Raw genomic sequence first — 11,395 nt, 5'->3', positions numbered from 1 at the left:
CCGGAGGGGTCTCTGGCGGTGCTCCAGGGGCGGGCCACGCCCCCGCCGCGGGTCAGGTGCCCCGGCGGAGGTCTGTCACACCTGCAGCCAAGCGCCACCAATGCCCCTTTCCTGGCTGCACCAAAGCCTATTATAAGTCGTCGCACCTCAAGTCCCACCAGCGTACCCACACGGGTGAGCGCCCGTTCTCCTGCGACTGGCTCGACTGCGACAAGAAGTTCACGCGTTCCGACGAGCTGGCCCGCCACTACAGGACGCACACGGGCGAGAAGCGTTTCTCCTGTCCCCTCTGCCCCAAGCAGTTCTCCCGGAGCGACCACCTGACCAAGCACGCCCGCCGCCACCCAACCTATCACCCCGACATGATCGAGTATCGGGGGCGTCGTCGCACTCCGCGAGTCGACCCGCAGTCCGCCAGCCTGGTGGAAAGCTCCGGCTCCGGTTCTGGTCCTGGCCAGGCTCCCAGCCTCACCACCTGCCTGTAGGACAGTTATTGCTGTTGATCGTCCCCTCAAGGACGGTTCCCCAATTGGTTGTCCCTGCCCTCACTCTGCCCTTCCCTCTCCCAGAGTCATTTAAACCAAGGCACAGACTGGGTCCTTCGCTTTGAGGGTGGATCCAGGCAGTCGTGTTGGACTCTGGGGAGGGACTGGGGGCCAGAAAATAGCAAGTATTCTTGCAACACATATATCACCCTAAAAGGGAAATTGCCTCAAGACAGTCTCCAGGAACTGGTGAGAAGGGATGAACTCTGGTACTCTGCAGAGTACTGAAGATTCTCCCCTTCCTGGAACCAGAGATGTGAAACTGGAATTCTCAGATGCCTGAGGAGCTCCCAGTCTCAAAAGACTCTGGTCACCCACCCAACCAGGGCGGACCTTGGAGAGGGTGTCAGGGGTGGCAGTCCTGGAAATGTCCAGAACTGGGATGATGAGAGGCCTTTGGAAACAGAAATTATTTCTATTTCTGTAAACAGCAATGTTTACTAATTTATTTTTAGTATCTTTTAAACAGGGATTCCAGGTTGATGGGAGGCTGATGTCCTCTACTTCCCCAATTGCCCCAGCTACCTGTGCTAGGAGAGGTTATGTAAGTGTCCATGTGTATGTATGGCTGGGAGATGCTTCTTGGTGTCCGGAGTGGCGCGAATCTGTTTGCAGGTCCTATTGCATGATTTGGAACCCTGCACTTGCTTCATAGACTGCTTCTTCATTTGGATTCCTACTTGGAGATGCTCCCTCTCATGATAAGATTTATTGAACAGTTCAGAAACAATCATAAAGCAATGGGGGGAGGGAGGGTACAGGAGGCAGTCCAGACTAGTCCCTCCTTCATCCAGAGGGCAGACCCAAGTGACTTTGGGGTGGAACAGGTCTAAAACAAGACCTTTTGGGACCATTGATAACATTCAGGAAATTAGGGGCATGTGGTTCCAGATACTCCCTCTTTCCAGGTGATCTCAGAGGTAGTAATTTTCTGTTCATTTCTTAGTGGTTAACTAGAGGTTTATCTCTCTTGGGGGCAATGCAATTTGTTTCTGGCACAGGTTAGTTGGTGGGGTGGAGAGGGAAGATGAGACACTATTTTCTTCCTAAGAGCTGGCTGCCTTGAATTTGGGAAAGGAGCAAGAAGATGATATCTGTTATCAAATAGGAGCACTTGTTTCCTCTTACTGTTGGTTCCTCCAAGTTACATTCTCAGGGCCCTTCTTCTGTGAAGAAATTGGGCATTAAGAGTATTTATTTTTTTCTAGATGCGTCTCTGTTGCTGTGGGTGAAATCATCACTCACTCTGCTTGTGTATGTGTGAATGTGTATACATGTGACTCTTTTATTAGAGATGAGGCTGAAAGTCATTTCTTACTTTGATAAGGTCCCTTCTGGCCCTTGCCTGATTTTTTTTTTTTAATTTGCCAGAGGGCATGTGTACTTGCCAGAAACACACAGAGAGGGAGAAGGATAAAGTACCCTTCAAATGGGGTGTGGTCACACCACAGTCCCTTTTCCTCTGTCTCTTCATCCTGTTAGGATTTGGGGCACACATGTGCACGCACACACACACACACACACACACACACACACGTGTGTTTTTTAAGCTGCCACAGCTGGGATTCAAACTATATGGTTGACCACTGGGATCCAGCTCTCTTAACCACTAGGCCACATGGCCGGTCCTGAATATCTTCTAATAGACTGTCAATCACACTTGTGGAGGATACCATAATCTCACAGGACCATCACAGGCATCTAATTAAATGACCTACTTTCTTCTATTTTGCAGATAAAGATACTGAAACCTAGATAATTTCTGAGTTGCTGGCAAGAGCCATGGCTAGAATTTAGGTGTCTAGACTGCTAAGGAACTCTTTTTCTCTTTGTTGCCACCTCCTCCCCCAACTCCCATGTTAATTAAAGTCCACCACTCTATTTTCTGCCACCAGGATATTCTCCACCCCTGTTCCTTATCACTTCTATGTGTCTTCAAATGTCAGGTCCCCACTGAGCACTTTGCCTGTTATGTTTAACCCCAAAACACTTTTCTTAACAGGTTGAGTTCCTTCCCTCCCTCTGCACCATGTAGACTTAAGTGAGAATGACTCTTCAGCAACCCGGGAGAGAGTTTATCTTTGGACCTGCTAGATTAAATCTCAGTGCCAAGTCACTTCTTTTTCTGGTCCAGGACATTCCAGCATCCTTGAGAGAGTGAGTGACACAAACATAGCACTGGAATCTACTAAGTGCTCCTACACTAAATGAGGGAGAGGTCCTCAGAAAGGACACAATACTTAAGGCCCATGACCTTAAAGAGGCTCTATGCTTCCTGATGAGGGCTAACATGAAGCTGTCCTTGAGTTACATATGGGAAGGGGAGGCCCAAAATTGTGGAAGTGATTTTTGGTAATGAAAAGAGTCCTCTCTTTGCTCTGTTTGTTTCCTCAGCTGTGGTTGGATAGATAGGGCACTAACAGGCCCCATTGAAAGCTATGATTTCTCCTTTGATCTCTTCAGTAGCTCTGCCATTGGGTAAGTGGACCAAAAAAGCTAATTAAAATGAACTCCCAGTAACCATTCTGGAATTGGACTTAAGATAGCTTGACTTTCCCAAGCACCCTCTGATAAATAACTTTTGTTTCTCAAATTCCCAAATAGTGTCCTTATTTGGGTTCTTCTACCATGGGGCCTTTTGTCTGGGGATGGTCTTTGACAACCTAAGTATGACAATTCTCTAATAAAATTGACTCCTCTCTTGGGACCAGCAGTTAGTATAATGGCTATGTCGCTGGACTCCCATATAGTCAACTGTGGTTCGAGTCCCAGACCCGGTGGCTTAAACTCACGCTGGATGCGTGTGCGTGCGTGCCCAAGATCCCAAGAGGAGAATGGAGGAGAAGGGATTGAAGCATGGCCATCCTCCCTGAGGGGCGACTTCTCACCTTCTCTCTCTCTGGCTCTCTCTGTCTTTCCGGCGGGCACATGCGCCCTATAGCAAAAACCTCTCAAGAAAAAATAATTAAAAAAAGAATTGGCTCCTCTCAGATTGTAGGGTAAAGGAGAGAGAGAAATAGCCATGACACCAGATTGGCCAGAAAGTAGAGGCCAGATTTTTAGGCTGTTTTTTCTTGGTCTGGATATGACTACTCTTTTCACTCCAGCAGCCACATGGTTCTTGAGGAGTGGTTATGAGTGGAAGGGGCTTCTACCTTTTTTATTAATGTTTCTTTTACTTCTTTTTATTAATCAAATGAAGCTCAGTGAGTGAATATGTCTCAGGGTTGGTTGGGATCAGCCTGAATCTCTAGGTCCTTGTCCCACCCCTGACATCTTGTATTCTGAACAAATGGCCTAGTTCCAGAATCTATTAATAGACCTCTTCCTGAAATCTGGGTTGGAGGCTGGTAATGAATCACAGATCAAACTTTGGGTCTGAGAGAGTTTCATCCCCTTCTCCTGAAGAGTACAGCATAGCCCCCACCCATGGTGACAAGAATCTTTCATTTGTTTCTCTCTTCCTGTTCTTCTCAAAGCAGGGAACCATATTGGAATATCACTTTTGGCCTCTGCCTCTTTCTTACTCACTTCTCTCCAAAGGAAAATAGATGTGTTCTCTGGTAGAAACATAGAGATGAGAGTTATTGTACACACATACTCTTAAGTTCTCTTCCCTCTTTTATACCTCCCTGCCTATACTGTGTATGCATTCCACTCAGATTCTACTTTCATATGGTAAGCACACCTACTGAGGCCCAGGCCTGTTTTCCAGAGGCAGGTCTGAAGAACACCTTTCTCTTTTCTGCTTTGGAGGCTGCCATGCCCTTTGCTGCTATCCAGGTAAGTGTTTCATTTGTGTATTTTCCTTTGGGTGGACCATCCCAAGACCAGGAATTGGGAGGGTTATGGGAGGCAAAGAATTAGAAAGGCCAATTTTGATAATAATACAGCTTTATCAGCAAAGTACTGATACTTTGATCTTCGTTAATCTGATTCCTATATTGATTATGCATATGATAGAGAACCTGGAGGAGAAAGGCACATGATTAATTTTCTCCCTTAAGCCCGAACATATGCAAGTGTACATTGGCTGTTAAATCTTGAGGAATAGACACTCCAACTAGAATTAGGGACCAAAAATAAGATGTGTGGAAATGGGATGTCTATTGTACCAGGGCATTAGTGATCTTGAGCCTGTCAATTATGTGACCTTTAAGTCCTAGCAACTTATGGTAGCTACTGTTTTTTTAGAGGCACTGGGCATAGGGCTTCACAAAAGTGGGATATATAGGTCACTGTGGCTGACCTTGATTGACATAGACATAGCTGAGATGGATTTGATACATAAAGGGGAGGCACTGTTGAATAGAGTAATTTGTGTTGCCTTTATTCTTAGTCGTGATTACAAGTGAAGACTGTAAAGTGCAAAGGTACAAGTTCCACATATACTTAAAAACACAAGTTTAGGAGAGTCTAGCTGTTAAATTATGCTGGGGATTATCAGGTAGCATTAGATCAATTTCACTCAATTTTGTTCTTCTTTGTTTTGATTTGTATTGCATCCTTTTATAGGACCAGGGAGAGACCAATGGAAGGGGCCAAGTTTCTTAATTCCAGAGTACCTTCTATTTATGTTCCAAGTTGGTGCCAGATGTGTTGAGTACATCTGGCATAAGCCCTTATAGAGGAATTCCAGGGACTTGGCTGAACTTCTGTGTGTGTTTAACCACAGAATGATAAATTTTATACTAAATATATAAAGAGGAATGGGGGTGTTTGTTATATAGAGGTTTGAAGAAAAGAGAAGCAGTGCTGTTGTAATCCTGGAGGCAGGAAGAATATTAAAAAGATCATGCTTGGATTCTTTTATCTCAAGAAATCAGGTCTATTCAGGAAATTAAGTAGGAGCCATATTTGTTTCAAATACATGTTTTAGATATATTTTGAAGTCAGAAAAGAGGTGGAAAGATAAAAAAATAAGGAAATAGGTTGAATAAGCTGGAGGAAGAGAAGAATTTCTTTAAAAGGAAGTTTATGTTCTTGGACAATGGTATTGATAATATGAAAAATAAGAAAGACTAAAAGCCAACAGATATTAAACCCAGGATTATAAAAGAGGGTCATTATTTAGTCATTAATAGGTTAGAAGAGGTGACTGAAATGCAAAGAGACTGAAATTCAAAAGAATGGAAGCAACCTTTCAGAGAGAAAACAGAAACACCTACCTCCACCAGAGAGCTCAGGTCTAAGATAGTATTAAGAGATATATGCCTGAATTTGCAGAGAAAAAAGTGGGAAGTCATCCCTTCAACATTGATTTGGGTATGCTAGATGATTTCAAAAACTCAACATTTTTAGTTTAGTTTCAGTGATGTGACCATCATCAGTAGGAATATAAATATGACTTGGAGAAAGTACAGAATTAGATCTCTAAGGGAAAGTGTTGGAAGAAAAGACACATGAAATATATCATTAAAAGATACATATTGGGGCCAGCACGTAGCATAGTGGTTAAGGCACTGGACTCCCACATTGCTGACCCAGGTTCAAGTCCCAGACCTGGCAACTTGAAACTCATGCTGAACTCATGCTGGACACATGTGTGTGCTCAAAATCCCAAGAAGAGAATGGAGGAGAAATGATTGTGGTGTGGTCATTACCTCTGGGGGGTGATTTCTCACTTTCTCTCTATATATCTCAAGCAAGTGCACACATCCTAGCAAAAATCTCTCTTTAAAAAGAGAAAGATAAATATCAAAGTAATTTATTAAATTTGTAGAACTGGAGGCAGGAAGAATATTAAAAAGATCATGCTTGGATTCTTTTATCTCAAGAAATCAGGTCTATTCAGGAAATTAAGTAGGAGCCATATTTGTTTCAAATACATGTTTTAGATATATTTTGAAGTCAGAAAAGAGGTGGAAAGATAAAAAAATAAGGAAATAGGTTGAATAAGCTGGAGGAAGAGAAGAATTTCTTTAAAAGGAAGTTTATGTTCTTGGACAATGGTATTGATAATATGAAAAATAAGAAAGACTAAAAGCCAACAGATATTAAACCCAGGATTATAAAAGAGGGTCATTATTTAGTCATTAATAGGTTAGAAGAGGTGACTGAAATGCAAAGAGACTGAAATTCAAAAGAATGGAAGCAACCTTTCAGAGAGAAAACAGAAACACCTACCTCCACCAGAGAGCTCAGGTCTAAGATAGTATTAAGAGATATATGCCTGAATTTGCAGAGAAAAAAGTGGGAAGTCATCCCTTCAACATTGATTTGGGTATGCTAGATGATTTCAAAAACTCAACATTTTTAGTTTAGTTTCAGTGATGTGACCATCATCAGTAGGAATATAAATATGACTTGGAGAAAGTACAGAATTAGATCTCTAAGGGAAAGTGTTGGAAGAAAAGACACATGAAATATATCATTAAAAGATACATATTGGGGCCAGCACGTAGCATAGTGGTTAAGGCACTGGACTCCCACATTGCTGACCCAGGTTCAAGTCCCAGACCTGGCAACTTGAAACTCATGCTGAACTCATGCTGGACACATGTGTGTGCTCAAAATCCCAAGAAGAGAATGGAGGAGAAATGATTGTGGTGTGGTCATTACCTCTGGGGGGTGATTTCTCACTTTCTCTCTATATATCTCAAGCAAGTGCACACATCCTAGCAAAAATCTCTCTTTAAAAAGAGAAAGATAAATATCAAAGTAATTTATTAAATTTGTAGAAATTAGTAAGAAAAAAGGCATAATTATCAAAATAGCTTCCAAAATAAATATTTGTTAAAGCTCAACACCAATTTGTGATTTAATTTAAAAACATCTTAGTAAACTAGTAACACAAGATAATTTTTTAAATTGATTAGAGGTGCCTTCCAAAAGCCTACTATAAACATTAAACCTAAATGTTGAAGGATTGCAAGCATTCCTAGTTGCCATATGTTAAGATAGAAAAAGTATCAATAAACTTTAGGCAGGCAAAATGAAATTTTAATAGAAATAATCACTAAAAATTCATATATTGGGAAATGTAAAAGCAAATCTCTGTGTAACTCAGATCAAAGGGGAAATTATAAAAATTTAGAATTGAGGGACCAGCAGTTAGCATAATGACTATGTCGCTGGACTCCCATGTAGTCCACCACGGTTCGAGTCCTGGACCCAGTGGCTTAAACTCACGCCGGGCACCTTTGCGTGCATGCCCAAGATCCTGAGAGGAGAATGGAAGAGAAGAGATTGCGGCGTGGCCATCCCCTCTTGGGGGTGATTTCTCGCTTTCTATCTGTCTCTCTCTGTCTGTCTGGTGAGCGCACGCGCCCTATAGCAAAAACCTCTCCAAAAAATAAAAAAAATTTAGAATTGAATGAAAACAAAAAGTAATATATAGATAAAGCAAATAGCACTAGGAAAAGAAATGTTTATGGCATTCAATTTTTTAACGAATTATTTATTTATTATTATTAATTATTTTCACATGAGTTTTGCCAGAGAAAGAGAGAGAGAGAGAGAGCAAAAGCAAGCCACCAGGTCCAGGACTGGAATCATGGTTGGCCATGTGGGAATTCCAACACCTTAACCACCATGCCACCTGCTGACCCCTATGGCATTCAATTTTTATTGATTTTTTTTATTTAGTCAATTTTCAACTCCAGAAGAAAAAGAAAATCCAAAAAAAGTAGACATGCATTATCACTTGAAACAATATTGTGCCCAGGAGCAAAAATAGGTTCTTGAAGGGTTAAAAAAAAAAAAAAAAGATAAAAACCACTGAAATATTATAATGGCGGTGGCCTCCAAAAGAACAAACTGCATAATTGGAGAAAGATCATGTGTGGTTTGAAACTTTATAAGAGCAGGGAGGAGGGAGTGATTAAGAAAAGAATATCTAAAAGAATCCTAAGAGAATGATTATTTTTAAAAGGATGAAAAATATTGCCATATATAAAAACATGAACTAATGTAACAAGAAAAAGTGAGATTGAGCAAAACTCTTTCCAAAGCCTACTAAAAATAGGTTTCTTTGGCAAATACAAATTAAAAATGAGAGGACAAAACATTTGTATCAGGAATAAAAGAGGGCATAAAATCATAACACGAGTAGATATTAAAATATAAAATTTCAAAATGGTCTAACAAGCTGTAGAAAAATCTGAAATTGAAATGGTATTCAAAGATATATTCCCCCAAAAAAGGCGCTATGTCTAGACAATTAATAGGAAAGTTCTCTAAACCTCAAACAGATAACTTTCATCTTTGAATTGTTCCAAAACCCATAAAAAAGATAGAAAATGATTTTGTTTTATATAGTTAACCTTCATGCCAAAACAAGTAAAAGACAAAAAGCAAGAACAAAAAACCTGCCAAATTTATTTATACATATGATGCAAAAACCCTTAAAAAAAAAAAAAGAGAAATTCTAATTCAGCAGTGAATGAAAAGTATAATGCGTTATGATCATGTGACGTGTATCTCAGGAATGCAAGAATAGTAATATAAATCTATCAATATAATTCATTACATTAATTGACTAAAAAAGAAAATCAATTACTTTCTTAGGTGCCAGCAATCATCAATCAGAAAATGTAATAAATTAAGTGATTACCTATATGATAGCAATGAACAACATAAAGAATCTTTATGAAGAACTTTATAAAACTTTTAATAACTGTTATAAAAGATATTTCTAAGTGGATAAAAATAGTGTGTCTGTAAATGATAAAATTCAATACTATAAAAATGTCAGTTTTCTTCCTCAAACTATCTATATAATTTCTGAAAAAAAACACAATTTTTCATGGAGTTTTTTTCAAGGAAATATTAGGGAATAACATGGAGGAAAGGAAGGAAAAATTGCTCTACCAGATATCAAAATATTACAAAGCTATGGTAATTAAAACAGTGTGGCATAGTGCAAGAATAGACAAATAAGTAGATAATTCTACAACTAAGTAGAATTAAATAAAGAGTTCAGTTGACACCTATGAATATAGAATTTAGTGGACGAGAGACAGCACTTCATGTGATTAGAGAAAAAACAGGCTAATCAATAAATGCTATTGAGACAATTGGCTCATGAGAAAAGCAAAGCAAAACAAAACACTACTTCCTCCCTCAAATCTTTCATAAAAATAAATTCTAGATGGTTAAGATTTAAATATTTTGAGACTATAAAAGTATTAGTCAAAAATACTAGAAAATACTGAGTGAGGAAGTTTGTCTTGTTTGGGACACAAAAAATTTAAAAATAAACATTTAAAGAAGGACAAACTGCATCGAAATTAAAAGAATGTTTTGCATCTAAAAATCTAAACAAATATCAAATATACTCTGAGAAAAAATATTTAAAAGGTATAAAATTAATGCGTAGGCTATTCAAGAGATAAAAAGTAATAGTTTGTTTATATTTTATTTTTTGGAGAGGTTTTTGCTATAGGATGCGTGCGCTCGCCAGACAGACAGAGAGAAACAGAGAGACAGAAAGCAAGAAATCACCCCCCCCAGGGGGGATGGCCACACCGCAATCCCTTCTCCTCCATTCTCCTCTCAGAATCTTGGGCATGCATGCACACGCGCCCAATGTATTTTAAGCCACTGGGTCACACCGCAATCCCTTCTCCTCCATTCTCCTCTCAGAATCTTGGGCATGCATGCACACGCGCCCAACGTATTTTAAGCCACTGGGTCCAGGACTCGAACCGCGGTCTACTATATGGGAGTCCAGCAACATAGCCATTACACTAACTGCTGGTCCCAAAAAGTAACAGACAATTTAAAGAATGAACCAGGACTAGGAGTGATAAGGACTTGTTTTAGCCTTATATGTAATGCTTTCACTCTTTTAATAGAAGAATATCTTTATGTATTGCTTGCATAAGTTAATAATAACATTTAACAATATTTTGAAGGAAGGAAAAAAAAAACAAAACAATTGGTAAGATAGAGAATGATATATTAGGCAAATGTTAATGAAAGCCCACAGGTGTGACAAGAATGACATCAGAGTCAAAATACAATCCAAAGTACAAAACGTTAGTGGGACAAAGATACAAGGAGACTTCAAAAAATCCATGAAAAAGTGGAATTAAAGTACCAGTTTATTTTGCTGCAAAAAATGTTGAAATCCATGCATGTTTTTTTTTTTTTCATAATACACATTTCGCCGGAACTTAAGACTCCTCCTTCCCCCTAATTAAGTAGTTTACTGAGAAAAAGTATAGTATGTTAAGAACTGAAAACAATTAAGAACCTTTTGCCTTTTTATTAGAGGTGTCAGCTTAGGAGAGCTAGTACCTACTCTACAACTTCCGCAGGAGGTTTTTATATTCCTCCATCTCTTATTAGGAATTCAGAGACTCAGTCCATTTTGTTAAGTTCGTTGCGGGGACAGAAACAGGAGTTGCCACCATAGGTTAAATTATACAGGAACTGAGCCCAATCTGAATTCCCTCAGGAAAATCCCCTCCCTTTCCTCCTTCTCCAGAATAGTCTTTGCCCCTCTTATTTTTCTCAATGATTCAGAGCTTAGGTTAGACACTAGTTCCCTTTTGAAATATTCTAGTTTAGTAAAGGAAAGAAAACTGCAAATCAAATTGAACAAAGTGAGTTTACAATTTAATTTGAATAAGAAAATGATCACATTTCTTATTATCTACAGCTACTTACATGTCTTTAACAAGCTCCCACTCCTGTTAATGACAGAGAAAAAACTTAAACGTGTCAATTAAGGTAACTTCATTAGATTTCATTTAGTCATTTTCAGTTTTTTTTTTTTTTGAGAGATTTTCCCCGTTAGGGCGCGTGCGCTCGCCAGACAGAGAGAGACATAGAGACAGAAAGCGAGAAATCACCCCCCAGGGGGGATGGTCACGCCGCAATCCCTTCTCCTCCATTCTCCTCTC

The 11,395-nt window shown here is 39.6% G+C and overlaps 1 protein-coding gene across 1 annotated transcript in view; it reads left to right on the top strand.

Moving 5' to 3' along the window:
* The window catches only part of KLF14 (KLF transcription factor 14), a 30,076-nt gene extending 29,144 nt beyond the window's left edge, over positions 1-932 (top strand). The window contains exon 5 of the mRNA XM_006158848.3: positions 7-932. Within this exon, the coding sequence (XP_006158910.1) occupies positions 7-485 (479 nt within the window). The 3' untranslated portion in view covers positions 486-932. The remainder of the gene's footprint in view (positions 1-6) is intronic.
* Positions 933-11,395: the final 10,463 nt, after the last annotated feature.

This window comes from Tupaia chinensis, unplaced genomic scaffold, assembly GCF_000334495.1.
Source record: "Tupaia chinensis unplaced genomic scaffold, TupChi_1.0 Scaffold000610_1, whole genome shotgun sequence".
Taxonomy (NCBI): domain Eukaryota; kingdom Metazoa; phylum Chordata; class Mammalia; order Scandentia; family Tupaiidae; genus Tupaia; species Tupaia belangeri.
This window is presented reverse-complemented; position numbering and strand designations above follow the sequence as displayed.